Below are 17,305 nucleotides of genomic sequence, written 5' to 3'. Positions count from 1 at the left end.
TCCACAGGCCCGATTTCGGCTTCAGGACGGGGTCCTCCTGCCCCCCACGGAGCCGCCTCCTCGGGCGCGGCGTAGGCCGGCGAGTCTATCCTGCTCTCGGCGTTTCCCTCCTCGCCCCAGATCGCTCCTCGCTGTCTCCTCCGCCTTCGCGGAGCCTTTCAGTCGCTCATGGAGCCCTACTGCGTGTTTTCTAAATACGGCTTTGCATTCTTGAAAATTGCATTTGCAAGTGTCCCCTGATAAGTACTTTTTGTTTGTGCTGTCAGGCCACCCAGGTTCCTAATGACACGTCCTGGTTCTTTTTTCCTAACTGTAAAAAAAACATGCAAGCTGAATTTCCGTGGGAGGAGTGGAGGGTAATCCTGGTAAAAAGACCATGTGCGTTGAAGTGGAGATAGGAACCTGCTTGGAGAGCGAGTGAGAGAAGACGGTTTTGATCACAGTAGAGAGTTGCTGTAGCATGGATCCAGGTTGGAAATGTGGACGAAGCTAGGTTATAACCTACCTAAAAATTCCCAGCCAAAAGATTTGGGGCGTGGTGCAACAGGCATTTGCACTCCCGTTGGGAGTGGGGTGAAGGGCGTTAGCAGTGGAGGAGGGTAGTATTCTGTGCCCTGTGAGATCTGCAGCGTGTGCGGTGGAGACGGGAGGCCACTTAGCTTCAAGGAAAAGAAACTTGCATTTCATGGCTTTAATTCATCCTCACCCCTGCCTAAGACCAATGTGGGACTACAAAAATTAGCCAGTTTATAGTGCCTGACTGCCATTCTTGAGTTTCACTCCCTCAGAATCCCGCTCTGAGGAAGCCGGAGCCGCAGAGTGTGATCCCTATCACAAGAGATGAAAAAACAAAATGAGGATGCTGTAGTAATAGCTGTCACAAGTATTGAGAGCTTGCTTGAGCTAAGCAATGTACTCGATTCACCAACTCTTTACATTTTTCCTAAAATATATTTTCATTTCTATTGGAAAGGCAGGGAGATCTTTCACTCACTGGATCACTCCAAATGCCAGCAAGAGCCAGGTTCTACAATGGCTCCCTACAACCCTGAACACTAACCACTATTATCATCTTCATTTTACACTTGAAGTGCCTGAGCCCTGGAGATGTGGAAATAGTTGCCTGAGATCACACAGCTGAGTGGCACAAGTAGGATTCAAATCCAGATGGTATTACACCAAGGGTTAGGGTCTTAAGGCACTGAACCTTCCTGGGGTTGCAAGTAACTTATCCATGAGTGAAGTGAACAGGCAGCATTTTTAGGCAAATCACAGTTCTTCCCATGACAACACTAGAGTTGCCATCACTGGGGACCTGTGGTTCTTGGCTTATTGGCTAGAGACTTTTGAACAGTCCAAAAACTTGGTTGTCCTGCTGTCACTTCACCTCTTTTTTTTTTTTTTTTTTTTAATTGCTGTTAGTAAGGAAGCTTTCATGCTTCAGGTGAGGTTTTCCCTTGACCCCCTCCCCCGTGGTTTGAGTTACATCACTACTTCATCCTTTCAGTCTTTCAACCTGATTTGACAGAATTCTGAAATCTCTTGCCTGAATTCAGTTTATTTACTAGCCTGATTAGATTTGGCATTCTTTCCACATAGCAGGACACTTCAAAAAACTCATAGAAAATGGAATTAAAAGTTTATTTTGGTGCAAAAAATTCTGAAATCCTTTTATACACAAGTATTTACTTTGTGTGGTTATAAGCTACAACCCCAAAATCATTCTAATGATATGAATGACTTTTCACCACCAACGGTGGACGTTTTCTTTGTTTTTGAAGTAATTTCGTTGTTTTGGGCACTCTTTGCCAATATGAATGCTTAAGAAAGAATTGAAATTAGTGCCTGCATTCCTTTTGCCTTTTTATTATTACAGCAAGTAGGAAGTTTTCATTTTTAAAAAATACACTATAGTGGTAAATATAATTTTTATCTGACCTATTTTATTTTCTCTAAAACAGTCTATCAGCTACTATATTCTGATTTGCGAGTTGAATCCTCTAAGTAAGCGTTGGTGAGATTGGTTCCCCGATGCTCCAGTGATCTCTAGGGAATTGTTTCCAGATCGATCTCTGTGGCACTGTTACCATAGAGATGCTTAGAACTGAGGACTCCCAGCTGCTTTTGGATGATTTTTTTTTCTCTTTGTCTTCCTTTCAGTCATTTGGTGCTATTCTATTAGCATAAAGATCAGAGGGACCCTGGAGAGGATCTTGTTAGAGGCCATAATGAAAGGAAAAAGATGAAAAGGAGAAGGAAATAAGAGTCCCCACACCACCCAGAGGAAAACCAGACAGTGAGCACGTGACCATGTGTTACACCATCAGGATGAAGAGGGAAGGAAAATCCCACGCAGAGCCTTAGAGAAAGCGGAAGAAAGAGACGGAAACAGACTACACTCTTCTGGGGGAGGAAAGGACGTTGAAAATTAGTTGTTAGTTGTCCATATACCCCCAAAGGTATTGCAAAATGCCATAAAAACTGGATTATCACAATCATTTTGCCTACATGAAAGGCAAATAAACTAAAATGTAACAAAACTGTTTCTAGGAGTGTGTCTAATTAAGGTAGCTAAGCCTTTTGAACGCTGATCTGTTATTAAAGCTTTGTGAAATGCTTGTGCTTTGATTTCTGACATATGTATCTACTTTCCTTACAAAACACTGATCTCCTTTGTCATGATTCAGTGTTGTTTCTCAAGCCTTCGTTACACAGTTTATATTCTTGATTTTGTTTTCTTGGTATTTTTTGGTTTCTCAAGGATACCTAAGTGTTCATTGTGGGAGTATGGGAACCAAAATACTTCATTCAATTTTCATAATTAAAATACAGAAATGGAAACTCAAAAGGAAGAAAACACCTAGCATTCTTTCTCTGATTTTTGAAAATTAGAAGTATTCAACATTCTTTTTTTGTTGTTGTTGTTTTTTTGACAGGCAGAGTGGACAGTGAGAGAGAGAGACAGAGAGAAAGGTCTTCCTTTTGCCGTTGGTTCACCCTCCAATGGCCGCTGCGGCCAAGTACTTGGGCCATCCTCCGCTGCACTCCCGGGCCATAGCAGAGAGCTGGCCTGGAAGGGGGCAACCGGGACAGAATCTGGTGCCCCGACCGGGACTAGAACCCGGTGTGCCGGCGCTGCTAGGTGGAGGATTAGCCTATTGAGCTGTGGCGCCGGCCTGAACATTCTTTCTTTTCTTTTCTTTTCTTTTTTTTTATTTTTTGACAGGCAGAGTGGACAGTGAGAGAGAGAGACAGAGAGAAAGGTCTTCCTTCCATTGGTTCACCCCCCAAATGGCCGTTGTGGCCGGCTTGCTGCACCAATCTGAAGCCAGAAGCCAGGTGCTTCCTCCTGGTCTCCCATGGGGTGCAGGGCCCAAGCACTTGGGCCATCCTCCACTGCACTCCCTGGCCACAGCAGAGAGCTGGCCTGGAAGAGGGGCAACCGGGACAGAATCCGGCGCCCCGACCGGGACTAGAACCCGGGATGCCGGCGCCGCTAGGCGGAGGATTAGCCTAGTGAGCCGCGGCGCCGGCCCTGAACATTCTTTCTGTTTCAGAGAATTGCTGTGAAGGCCAGGGAAAACAGCTACAAAATGTAACTACGTAAGTAATCTAAATGAGATTACTGTACTGCTTTTGGTGTATCATAAACACATTAATAACAAAAAATACAATATAGATAATAGAATAACAGACCATTTACTCCAAAATGATTTTAAGTTCTTGGTGGTAGGTAAAAATATAGGTTTCATTATATATACACATATGTCTTTCAGTGTGCAAACAATAAGGATGGTTACTTAATGCTGGATATGGGGGCACTTTAAATAATTTGTTTTCACCACAGTCTAGCAAACTTATTATGTGATAGACAAATAAATTGGAGAAACAAGAAATAAAATAATGCTCCAAAGTTCGGAAGTAGGTTTTGAAATAGCAGTTAAGATGCTGATCGGGACACCTGCATCCAATACAGTAGTGCCAGGTTCTAGTCTCAGCTCTGGCTCCTGGTTCCAGACTCCTGCTCAGTCAGGAGCTGGAAGAAACAGGTGATGGCTCAAGTACTTGGGTCTCGCCCCCTGCTTAGGAGGCCTGGATCCACTTTTTCTCCCTTTATCTGATTTGGCCCAGCCTCAGCCATTGCAGGCAGCAGAGGAGTGAACTAATGGATAGGATCTCTGTCTGCCTCTGACCCTTTGCCTTGCAAATTATAGCTTAAAAAATACAAAATCTACAGTTCAGTATTGAGAAACGTAAACTCATGGTTAATTTTTGTGATTTTTAAAATTTTAATTTTATTTGAAAGGCAAAGTTACAGAGAGAAAAGAGACACATAGAGGTCTACCATCTGCTGGTTTACTTCCCTGCAAAAACTGCTGCAAAAACCAGAGCTGAAGCCAGGAGTCTGGAACTCTCTGGGTCTTCCACATAGGTGACAGCAGCCCAAGCACTTGGGCTGTCTTCTGTTGCTTTCCAGGGCAATTAGCAGGAAGCTGGATTGGAACTGGAGCAGTGGGACTTGAACCACTGCACCACAACACCAGTGCCAACACAAGCATTGTTTAAAAAACAAAGTTTGGGGTGGATTAAGCTGCTGTATGTGGGCCCTGATTTGTGTCCTGGCTGCTCTACTTCTTTTTTTTTATTATTTTATTTTTTATTTTTGACAGGCAGAGTTAGACAGAGAGAGAGAGAGAGAGAGAGAGAGAGGTCTTTCTTTTCCGTTGGTTCACCCCCCAAGTGGCCGCCACAGCCGGCACGCTGCACGGATCTGAAGCCAGGAGCCAGGTGCTTCCTCCTGGTCTCCCATGTGGGTGCAGGGCCCAAGCACTTGGGCCATCCTCCACTGCCCTCCCGGGCCACAGCAGAGAGCTGGACTGGAAGAGGAGCAACCGGGACAGAATCTGGCGCCCCAACCGGGACTAGAACCCGGGGTACCGGTGCCGCAGGTGGAGGATAAGCCAAGTGAGTTGCGGCGCCGGTGGTGTGTTTTAATTATCTAATCTTGGTTGAAGTTTGGAGTGTGGATATTGAGAGGAAAAGAAAAAAGACTAGGAGAAGGCCCAGCAGAGATGATGAGCATTTAAACAAGAATTAGGGTATTAGGGACACATCCTCCTATAACAGGATGTCTGAGAATTATTTAGGAGCTATGTATTATCTGAAGGAATCTGTGGCTGAGTAGAAGGGGCTGTTGATAATTAAGTGAAAATAAGTCAACGATGAATTATCTTAGGGTTGAGTAGTGGGACTAGCTATTGACATACGAAATATGAAAAATTATTTGATATGTTGATTTAGAGATACCACATACAATCCAATGAATATGATTAGTAGGAAACTAATGTGGTCTGGGAATATAGATTTGGCATTCATCAACATATATATGTATATGTTTTTAAAGATTTATTTGTTTATTTATTTGAAAGAGAGAGAGGGTGAAACAGAGAGAGAGAGAGAGATCTTCCATCTGCTGGTTCACTCCCCAAATGGCCACAATGGCCAGGACTAGGCAAGGTCGAATCCACGAGCGTTGTCTAGGTCTCACCAGTGGGTGCAGGGGCCAAAGCACTTGGGCCATCTTCTACTGCTTTCCCAGGCACGTTATCAGGTTGGAAGTGGAGCAGCCTGGACTTAAAGTGATGCCCATAGGAGATGCTGGCACTGCAGGCGACAGCTTAATCAGCTATGCCACAGCACCAGCCCATCATCAGCATGTGTTTTGCTTTTATACTCTAAAATAAATTTATTTAGAGGATGTAGTAAAGTAAATCCTAAGTAAATTTGCTGTTGAGTATGTTGTAAAAACCAGAATGAGAATATACTGAGGACTGCAACTACCAAACAGATGGAATTCAAATTACACCTGTGTTATACTGGAGGTGTTTCTGAATATTAAAGGCATACAAGGAATTGTATTATTATTATTGCTTGTAACAAATTGCTCCAAGATTTAACAACTGAAAACAACAAAGTTGGATTAATAGGCAGTTTCTTTAGATCACAAATCTTGGGGCAGTTTAGCTGGATGCCTCTGGCTGTGAGTCTCTTACAAAATTACGATCCAAGTCAGCTGAGTTACAGTTACCTCAAATCTCATCTGATGAGAATATGCTTAAAGGCTCATTCCCATGGCTACTGGCAACTCATCATTTAAAAATTATTTATTTATTTGAAAGGCAGACAGACTGAGCTTCCATCCTCTGATTCACTCCTCAAATGTCCATAATGGCTTCTAGCCAGGGCTGAAGCTTGGAGCCAGGAGTTCAATCTGAGTCTCTCATGAGGATGCCAGGAACCCCATTACTTGAGTCATCACCACTGCCTCCCCAGGTCCCTATTAGCATAGTGCTGGAGTCAGGAGCTGGAGGTGGGTATCAAACAGGCACTCCAATATGGGATGCAGGCATTTAACCAGTTTTTTTTTTTTTTTAAGATTTATTTGTTTATTTGAAAGTCAGAATTGCACAGAGAGAGAAGGAGAGGCAGAGAGAAAGAGAGGTCTTCCATCCATTGGGTCACTCCCCACTTGGCCACAATGGCCAGAGCTGCACTGATCTGAAGCCAGGAGTTCCTCCGGGTCTTCCCACACGGTGCAGGGGCCCTAGGACTTGGGCCATCTTCCACTGCTTTCCCAGCCATAGCAGAAGCTGGAGCAGAGGTGGAGCAGCAGGGACTTGAACGGCACCATATGGGATGCCGGCTTTACCCACTACTCCACAGTGCCTACCCCTAACCAGTTTTAATTGCTAGTCCAAACTTCTGCCCCAGGTCTCATTTTTTCAGATCTTTTTTTTAGATTTCAGAATAGTTTTAGATTTACAGAAAAGGCACAAAAATAATACAAAGTTCCTGTAGACTCCTCAGGCAGTTTGCTTTATTGTTAATAGTTTACCTCAATGGTAGCATCTATGCTACATGTGTTACAACTAATGAACCTCCAAATTTCATCTTGGGTTTGCTAATTTTCCACTAAAGTCCTTGCTCTGAATCAGGATACCACTTGACATTAATCATCATGTCTTCTTATTATCCTCTGGTCAAGTATTTTATAGAATATCCTTCAACTGGGATTTTTCCAACAGTTTTCTCATGATTACTCGGAGGGTAATGGTTTTTGGGAGGAAGACCTCAGAGATAAAGTGCCTTCCCCTTTATGTCAGAGCAACAGGACTCATCACTGAAAACATTACCTTTCATCCCCTGGCTGACATAATGTTGACCAGGTTTCTTCACACTAAGGTTAATTTTTCTCTTCTTTCTATGCTTTATACTTTGGATCTAGGACACTGAATGCAACCACACTCAAGGGAATGGGTCAGATAATCTCTGTCTAATCTTTTACTATGTCAGTATGGACTGTAGATATTATTTTATACTTTAGGTTATGATCCAATACTGTGTTTCCTAATTTCTTACTCAAATTGTTCTTGCTTTGACCATAAGGCATTCTTTCAGATTGCCTCCTGAATCCCTTTGCCATCCCCCCACCCATCATTTTTATTTATTTAAAATATTTTTTAGCATTGTCCTATTTTCTGGTAGTAGCAGATGCTCCAGGCTCTGCTGCTCTTTTCCCTGCCACTTCCCCAAGAAGCCACAGTTCCTTTAACTATTAGGGAACGCGGTTTCATTTCTACATTTTGTGAATTTATTAAATTTCCTTTTCCTTCTGTTATTGATAATGTGATTTCATTTCATTGTGGGTGGAAGGACTTGTATGATTTCAGTCTCGTAATATTTTAAAAAAAGATTTATTTATTTGAGAGGCAGAGTTAGAGAGAGAGGGAGAGACACAGAGAGAGATCCTCCATCTGCTGGTTCACTCCACAAACAGCCACAACAGCCAAGGCTGGCCCAGGCAGAAGCCAAGACCAGGAGTTTCTTCCAAGTCTCCCATGTGGTTGCAGGGGCTGCTTTCCCAGGAGCATTAGCAGGGAGCTGGATCAGAAATGAAGCAGCTGGGACTTGAACAGGCACCCATATGGGATGCCAGTGCTGCAGGCCATGCATTAACCCCCTGAACCACAGTGCCAGCCCTAGTCTTGTAACTTTTTTGAGACTTGTTCTGTGACCTAACAAATGGTCTGCCCTAGAGAATGTTCCATATACATTTGAAAAAATGTCTATGATTGTTAAGGAGTATTCTATAGGTGTCTTTTAGATCTAATTGGTTTATTCAAGTCTTGTATTCCTTTATTGATATATCTATTTTTTTAAAGATTTATTTATTTATTTGAAAGAGTCGCACAGAGAGAGAAGGAGAGGCAGAGAGAGAGAGGTCTTCCATCTGCTGGTTCACTCCTCAATTGGCTGCAATGGCTAGAGCTGTGCTGATCCAAAGCCAGGAGCCAGGAGTTTCTTCTGGGTGTCCCACGCAGGTGCAGGGGCCCAAGGACTTGGGCCATCTTCTACTGCTTTCCCAGGCCACAGCAGAGAGCTGGATCAGAAGTGGAGCAGCCAGGTCTCAAACTGGTGCCCACATAGGATGCTGGCACTGCAGGCAGCAGCTTTTCCCGCTATGCCACAGCGCCGGCATATCTAGTTGTTCTTAATCATTATTGAAAGTAAGCTTGAAATCTCAAACTATTACTGTTGAATTGTCTTTCTTCAGTTCTGTCAGTTTTTGCTCTGTGTACTTTGGGGCTCTCTTGTTCAGTGCATTTATGTTTATAAGTGCCATATATCTCTGATGGATCAATCCTTTCATCATTATAAAATGTCCTTTGCTTCTAGTAACATCTTTTTTTTTTAATATTTTATTTATTTATTTGAAAGGCAGAGTTACAGAGAGGCAGAGGCAGAGGCAAAGGCCGAGGCAGAGAGAGAGGTCTTCCATCTGCTGATTCACTCCCAAATGGCTGCAATGGCTGGAGCTGGGCTGATCCAAAACCAGGAGCCAGGAGCTTCCTCTGGGTCTCTCATGTGGGTGCAGGGGCCCAAGGACTTGGGCCATCACCACTGCTTTCCCAGGCTATCGCAGAGAGCTAGATTGGAAGTGGAACAGCTGGGACTCGAACCAGTGCCCATTTGGGATGCCGGCACTGAAGGCAGCAGCTTTACCACCATGCCACAGCACTGGCCCCCAACTTTTATCTTAAAGTGTGTTTTGTCTAACCCTGAGACAGCCACTACCCAATCCCTTTTGGCTACTCTGCATGACACATCTTTTTTCCACTATTTTGCTACCAGTCTATCTTCATCTTTGAATCTAAAGTTAACCTATTGTAGAAAGGAATTATGTCATTTTTATTTTAAAATGTTTATTTTCATCTACTTGAAAGGCAGAATGAGAGAGAGTTTTCTGTCTGCTGGTTCCCTGCTCAAATGCCCACAGCAGCCAGGGCTGGGCCAGGCCAAAGCTAGGAAGCTGGAACTCATCCAGGTCTCCTACACGAGTGGCAGGGCTTCCTTTCAGGATGTATTAGTGGGAAATTGAATCTGAAGCAGAGTAACTGGGACTAACAGGCACACTGATAGGAGATGCAGCTGTCCCACGCAGGGGCACAGTGCCTGCCTCAGTTAGACCATTTTAATTTGTTTATTTTTTTGTTTAAATTTGTTTTAAAGATTTATTCATTTGAAAGGCAGAGTTTCAGTTACATCTACCATATGGATGACAGTAATCCAACTATTGAGCCATCATCTACTGCCTCCCAGGCCCACTAGTAGGAAGCTGGATCAGAAGCAGAGGCCGACTTTAATCCCAGGTACTGCTGTTTACCAGTGCCGGAGGCTAGGGTGGTTGTAGGAGCGAGTTTCATGGGTCCTTTTCCTCAGCTTAGTATAGGCATAAAAAGCCGGGAAACAATTTGCAAAGAGGCAGAAACTTTTACTTGATAGGAAAGCATCTGGTCAAAAAGGAGACCAGGCGGAGTGCCCGAGGCTTGGAGGTCTCCCGGAGATAGCCTGACTCTCCCTCGGGACTCAGCCCCTTCCTCTGCCAGCTGGATTGCAAACTGGATTGCAACCAACCTGAAGGCCTGACTGAAAACTGCAAGGTCACACATGCAGCACAGGAAGCTGTTAGTGGGAGAGAGGCCTGCCAGTCTGGAGACAGGCTTTCCAGCCACAGCTGGCAGCCTGCTTGTGCAGGACATTCTGTCTATGTCTGAGGGGCGCACAGACCTCCAACCCCACTGGATGGCCTCACTCCTGTATGGATTATGGACCTCCCAAGGGGTGACTTAACCCACTCTACCACAATGACTGCTCCTGGAACATATGTAAAATAGCTGATTTAATGTCTTTCTCTGGTAAGTCCAATACCTGGGCTACCTTAGGGTTGGTTTTTATTAACTACTCTTTTTCCATCTTATGTCATACTATTTTTGTCTTACGTTCAATCAAATGTGTTTATAAAATACAATTGATAAATGATAAATCACAAATGATGAGAACTTTCACTTTCAGCAGAAAATGAGAAGTTTCCAGAACAATGGCTGTTTGAACATAAATGTGATTGAGGAATTCAGAATTAGCCTATGAATATTTTTAACAAAGGTGGTGTTTTGGAGCTACTGTGAAATCTAGGAACTATTCATGAAAGTAAACATACGGGGGCTGCTGGTGTGGTGCAGTGGAGTAAGCTGCTACTTGTGACGCTGGCAACCTATTTTAGAGCATCAGTTTGAGTCCTGGCTGCTCCAGTTCTGATCCAGCTCTCTGCTAATGTGCTTGGGAAGGCAGCAGAAGATGGCCCAAATGCTTGGACCTCTGCCACCCATGTGGTAGATCAGGATGGAATTCCTGGCTTCTGACTTCTACCTGGCCCAGCCCTTGCTGTTGCGACCATTTGAAGAGTGAACCAGCAGAAGGAAGATTTGTCTCTCTGTCTCTCCACCTTTAAAAATAAGAAAATAAATCCTCCACCTTGCGGCGCCAGCACACCGGGTTCTAGTCCCGGTCGGGGAACCGGATTCTGTCCCGGTTGCCCCTCTTCCAGGCCAGCTCTCTGCTGTGGCCCGGGAGTGCAGTGGAGGATGGCCCAAGTGCTTGGGCCCTGCACCCCATGGGAGACCAGGATAAGTACCTGGCTTCTGCTATCAGATCAGCGTGGTGCGTTGGCCACGGCGGCCATTGGAGGTTGAACCAACTGCAAAGGAAGACCTTTCTCTCTGTCTCTCTCTCGCTGTCCACGCTGCCTGTCCAAAAAAAGAAAAAAAAATAATCTTAAAAAAAATAAGAAAGTATGGGGCTGTCGCTATGGCATAGTGGATAAGGCTGCTGCCTACAGTCCCAACATCCCATGTGGGTGCCAGTTGAGTCCTGGCTGCTCCACTTCCAATCCAGCTCTTTGCTGTGGCCTGGGAAAGCAGTAGAAGATGGCCCAAGTTCTTGGGCTCCTGCACCCATGTGGGAAACCCCAAAAAAACTCCCAGCTCCCGGCTTTGGATGGGCCCAGCTCCGGCCGTTGCACCCACTTGGGGAGTGAACCAGCGGATGGAAGATCTCTCTCTTTTTCTCTCTCTGCCTCTGCCTCTCTGTAACTCTGACTTTCACAGAAATAAATACATCTTTAAACAAAAGATAAAAAAGTAAAAATGGTAGTTGAGTACTATGTGTATATAGTAGTTAGATGAAACTAATTTAGAAATTAATTTTCTTCCAAATTTTGATTTAAAACCTATTTTACTTATTTGTAATTCTTTTTGACACTTCTTTTTCTTTCTTTTTTTTTTTTTAAGATTTATTTATTTATATGAAAGGCAGAGTTACAGGGAGAGAAGGAGAGACAGAGATCTTCCATCTTCTGGTTCACTACCCAAATGGCTGCAACGACCAGGGCTGGGCCAGGCCAAAGCCAGGAGTCAGGAGCTTCTTCTGGGTCCCCAACATGGGTGAAGGAGCCCAAGGACTTGGGCCATCTTCCATTGCTTTCCTAGGCACATTAGCAGGGAGCTAGATTGGAAGTGGAGCAGCCAGTACTCCAACTGGCGCCCGTATGGGATTCTGGTGTTGCAGGCCATGGCTTTAACCCTCTGGTCCACAGCCCCAGCCCGGATACTTTATTTTCTAATTGCCAGTTGAAAAAGGTAGATAGAGTTTGTGTACATTTTGAATGCCAGTACTTTATTATTAAACTGCCTTTATTCACAAGTAAACTAGATTTACTTATAAATAAAGCTAGGCTAAGTAGTTCTTATATGTTAACAGTTACAAAATGACAGGAATCAACTTTCTGTTGTCTGTACCCAGAGGAGACCATACACACAAAAAAAGCTAAAACTTACAGAGGGACAAATGACTAAGCTATTTGAGTAAGGAAGTCTATGATTTCCCTGCATTTTCATGGTAAACGGGGCCAAGATTGGACTTCAAGGAAGTCTCTACTGTGTTTTCTAAAACAAAGCAAATGGACTGTTGGAGAAGGCAGTGGGGCAGGGAATTGTAACAGGTGACTTTACCTTCTTCTGTTCTATCTTACACTTTATAAGAAGATTATACTCATATACCAAGTTGGTAACTAAAAAACAGCTTAGCAAAAAGAGACTTAAAGATGTGTGACAGACATTGCAGTGCAGCAAGTTAAACTGCTGCTTACAATACCCGCACCCCACATTGGATCGCTGGTTCAAGTCCTGCCTCCTCTGCTTCACATGCAGCTGCTTACAAATGTGCCTGGGAAGGCGGAAGATGATGACCCAAGTACTCACATCCCTGTTACCCACATGGGAGACCCAGCTAGAGTTCTGGGCTCCTGGCTTCAACTTGCCCAGTCCTGGTTGTTGCAGGCATTTGGGGAATGAGCCAGCAGATTGGTGATCTCTCTCTGTCACTCAGCCTTTCAAATGAAACAAACAAACATTTAAGTATTCTTAAGAAACTTGGACTTTATCAACAACTTCTTTCATTTAATAAAAAAATGAATCTTGTTCCCTTTCTAAAATAAGACAGGATGGTCCTCTAGTGTTTCTTGTTCCAGGGCCTGCCCTAGTGTTCTTGAGTATCTACAAATTCTGAGAGAAATTTAAAATACTGAGTTTTGTTTTTTTTTAAACATAGATTTATTTTATTTATTTGAAAGGCAGAGTTAAGGAGAGGGAGAGGGAGAGGGAGAGGGAGAGGGAGAGGGAGAGGGAGAGGGGGAGGGGGAAGGGGAGGGAGAATCTTCATCTGCTGGTTCATTCCCCAGTGGCTGCAATGGCAGGGCCTGGGCTAGGCCTGGCCAAAGCCAGGAGCCACAAACTTCATCCAGGTCTCCTACATGGGCGCAGGGTCCCATGGGCTTGGACCATCTTCAGTTGATTTCCCAGGTGGAAGCAGAGCAGCTGGGACTTGAACCAGCAACCTTATGGGATGCTGGCATTGTAGGCAGCAGCTTAACCCACTATGCCACAATGCCGGCCCCCAAATCCTGAGTTTTTAAGTGCAATTATGGTTTAAGAAATTGTTCTAATACTTAAGACTAGAGGCTGGCACAGTGGCTCACTTGGTTAATCCTCCATCTGCGGACTGGCAACCCATATGGGCGCTGGTTCTAGTCCTGGTTGCTCCTCTTCCAGTCCAGCTCTGCTGTGGCCTGGGAGGGTAGTGGAGGATGGCCCATGTGCCTGGGCCCCTGTACCTGCATGGGAGACCAGGAGGAAGTACCTGGCTCCTGGCTTCAGATCGGTGCAGCACCGGCAGTAGCGGCCATTTGGGGGGTGAACCAATGGAAGGAAGACCTTTCTCTCTGTCTCTCTCTCTCACTGCCTGTAACTCTACCTGTCAAATAAATAAATAAAAATATTTTAAAAAATACTTAAGGCTAACTTTCTCTTATTTAGTGATAATTTACAATATCTTAGAACTTAAAGTTTAAGTAATAGTTTCCCAAACTGATTCTTGAATTTATGCTAAAGCACAAGTATGTTAAGGCACAGAGCATATGTTAAGAACAGGAACCCTGGGGGCTGGATTGTGGCACAAAAGGTTAAGCTGCTGCCCATGTTGCCAATGTTCCATTATGTTGCTTGAGAGTAGAACCCAGTCCTTACTGGGATATGTAGTAGGCAACATATGTGACTCTTGGATATTTTGTGTACTTTATTAACATTGCCTAAGCTAGTTTTTGGCTATTCTATAAGAAAAATATGATTATGCTTCTAAGTTCTATGTACAATCTGAAAATCCAATAAAAAATTTTTAAAAATTCCATTAAACCAGTTCTTTGAGACAAATTCTATTTAGAGGCTTAAAACAAACAAACAAACAAACAAACCAGGTGATGGTGGCCAGCACTGTGGCACAGTGGGTTAAGTGGTAGCCTGTGGTGCCAGCATCCCATGTAAGTGCCATTTTGATTTACAGCTATTCTACTTCCAATCCAACCCCCTGCTAAGGCACCTGGGAAAGCAGCAGCAGATGACCCAAGTCCCTAGGCCCCTGCACCCATGTGGGAGACCCAGATTAATTTCCTGGCTCCTGGCTTTCGCCTGGCCCAGCCTTGGCCATTGTGGCCATTTGGGGGAGTTAACCAGTGGATTGAAGATCCTCTCTGTAACTCTGTCTTTCAAATAAATAAATAAATAAATCTTAAAAATTTTATTTTAAAATAGGTGATAATATATCTTTAAATGTAGATGTATTAGGATAATCGCTTACTTGACAGTAAGTTGCTCTGTATACCAAGTAAAACATTAACTTTTTGATTTTTTGCAGTAATAAGAAGGCTACCAGCACTTGTGAGACGGCAAAAGCAGCTTGCCAGGAAGATGAAGCTCCCTATTTTCATAGTAGATGCATTCACAGCGAAAGCATTTCGTGGAAATCCTGCTGCTGTTTGCCTTCTAGAAAATGTAAGTCTGGTTTTAAAGTGCAGAACCTAGTATTGTAGATTCCTATAGAGCCAGTCATTTCTTTCCTTTTTTTTTGGGGGGGGGGAGGGTAAAGATTTATTTATTTGAAAGGCAGAGTTAGAGAGAAAGAGAGGTGTCTTCTATCCAGTGATTCACTCTCCAGATGACTGCAATAACCAGGGCTTAGCCAGGCTGAAGCCAGGAGCCAGGAGCTTCCTCCAGGTCTTCCATGTGGGTGCAGGGGCCCAAGCACCTGGGCCGTCTTCCACTGCTTTCCCAGGCACATTAGCAGAGAGCTGGATCTGAAGTGGAACAGCCGGGACTGAAACCAGCCAGCGTCAAAGGCAGCAGTTTTACCCACTATGCCACAATGCTGGCCCCTAACCAGTCATTTCCTAGGGGAAAAAAAAAAACCTTTGGTTTATGTGACTTTTTATGGTATCAGTGTCTGCAAGTTGATTTTGACCAAATTATGTGATGAGAATTTTTACACCTAGGTTAAGTCCAGAGCAATGAAGACTCATATAAAGAGGAATTAAGAACCAATTAAAGAAAAAGTACTGGAGTTCCCTTTTAGCCATCAGGTTTTCATTTAGTAAGCACCAAATGTTGAGAATGAACTTAGATGAGTTTTATGTGACTAGACATGGCTGATATTGCATTCGACATAAGATTCTAGCTGGATATATTTAGCTTTATCTGGAGTTCAGACAGTTAGGAATTCTTTTCAAGAGCAAGGAAATGAGACATTTTGTAAGGAATTACATAGGAGGTAGAAGGGATTAAGCTGAAATATTCATGTATAGAGAATTTAGGTTACTGAAATTTTCATTTTAAATATGCTTTTTGATTATGATGATTTAATATTCCTTGATCTTTGGGACTTTGTGTTGGCCCGTGGGGAGTAGGAAACAGTGAGGTCCCCTTCCACTGAGAGCAGTTAGTATAGAGTAGTTTGAGAGTTTCTTGAGGAGACAGTAAGCAGTTGGGAATTTTAAAATAAGTCATATTAAACTGGGGGAAGTGTGCACTGGTAGCACTGGAGCTCAGAGAATCTCAGCTTGGCCTGCACACAAAACTCAGCCGAGGAGCCTTAGTGATCCAAACGCCCCCGGCACCGCAGACTACTTACAGCGCACTCTCTGGGGGTGTGGGCCCAGCAGCACATTCTCCAAAGCTCCCCGCGTGGCTCCAGCGTGCAGTCAATGTGGGGAGCTGTCCAGGTGGCCCTCAAATAGGGGGACATTGTTAATCAAGTCTGTAAGACACTTCTTTGCACCCTCAATGAGTAGAGCAGTAAAATGGCGATTGAGAGTCCTCATCGTGCTGTGATCTGGGCATTCATTATCTAACCTTGTAGCTGGCATTTTCCCTCCACAGAATGCAGCAGGTAATAAAGTTAATAGGCTTTTTCCATTATCACAAGAGTCTGGGAAGATTAGTGAGAGAATAATTAACCAGAAGCCTTCTGGTAAACATAGCTTCCTGTCAAGAAACCATGAAATTGAATGTAACTGCCTATCTAGAGACTTAGTGACTGGCCCCTGTGTCACCATTTAATAGCCTTGAAGAGTTTTGAGAATAGTTTTGAGTGATTTATATATTCAATTTTCTCCAGATAATAAGAATTGGCATTATTGCCCAACTTACTTCTGTACTCTCTTGTACATTCCCTAAGCAGCAGGCTTAGAGGATCTATCTGGGGTGAGAGTTTGTTGCAGTAGTTAAGACACTGCTTGGCATGCTTGCATCCCATAGCTGAGTTCCGGCTCTGCTCCCAATTCAGCTTCCTTTTTTTTTTTTTTTTTTTAAGAAATATTTTAGGGCCGGCGCCGCAGCTCACTAGGCTAATCCTCTGCCTTGCGGTGCCGGCACACCAGATTCTGTCCCGGTTGCCCCTCTTCCAGGCCAGCTCTCTGCTGTGGCCAGGGAGTGCAGTAGAGGATGGCCCAAGTGCTTGGGCCCTGCACCCCATGGGAGACCAGGATAAGTACCTGGCTCCTGCCATCGGATCAGCGCGGTACGCCGGCTGCAGCATGCCGGCTGCGGCGGCCATTAGAGGGTGAACCAATGGCAAAGGAAGACCTTTCTCTGTCTCTCTCTCTCACTGTCCACTCTGCCTGTCAAAAAAATATTTTATTTAATAAATATAAATTTCATAGGTACAACTTTTGGAATATAGCAGTTTTCCCCCACATACCTGTCCTCCCACTCCCAAACCATCCCACCTCCTGCTCCCTCCCATTCCATTCTTTTTTTTTTTTTTAAAGATTTATTTATTTATTTGAAAATCAGAGTTACACAGAGAGAGGAGAGGCAGAGAGAGAGAGAGAGAGAGAGGTCTTCCATCTGATAGTTCACTCCCTAGCTGGCCGCAATGGCTGGAGCTGCACTGATCCGAAGCCAGGAGCCAGGAGTTTCCTCCAGATCTCCCATGCGGGTGCAGGGGCCCAAGGACTTGGGCCATCTTCTACTGCTATCCCAGGCCACAGTAGAGAGCTGGACAGGAAGAGGAGCAGCCAGGG

General features: G+C 44.3%; 1 protein-coding gene across 7 annotated transcripts in view; it reads left to right on the top strand.

Annotated features, from left to right (window-relative positions):
* The window catches only part of PBLD (phenazine biosynthesis like protein domain containing), a 41,320-nt gene that overhangs the window by 1,345 nt on the left and 22,670 nt on the right, over positions 1-17,305 (top strand). For 5 of the 7 annotated variants that reach the window (XR_016222210.1, XR_016222212.1, XM_089314946.1 and 2 more), the window contains exon 2: positions 14,644-14,780. Coding sequence is in view for 3 of the 7 variants with exons in the window: in XM_089314944.1 (XP_089171070.1) it covers positions 14,697-14,780 (84 nt within the window). In the remaining 4 variants the exon portion in view is untranslated. Of the gene's footprint in view, positions 1-3,557; positions 3,604-14,643; positions 14,781-17,305 lie in introns of all 7 variants that reach the window. The other 2 variants (XR_016222211.1, XM_089314943.1) reach the window with 1 other exon arrangement.

Source organism: Oryctolagus cuniculus, chromosome 15 (assembly GCF_051225735.1).
Source record: "Oryctolagus cuniculus isolate XC-2025 breed Fujian yellow rabbit chromosome 15, ASM5122573v1, whole genome shotgun sequence".
Classification (NCBI taxonomy): Eukaryota; Metazoa; Chordata; class Mammalia; order Lagomorpha; family Leporidae; genus Oryctolagus; species Oryctolagus cuniculus.
This window is presented reverse-complemented; position numbering and strand designations above follow the sequence as displayed.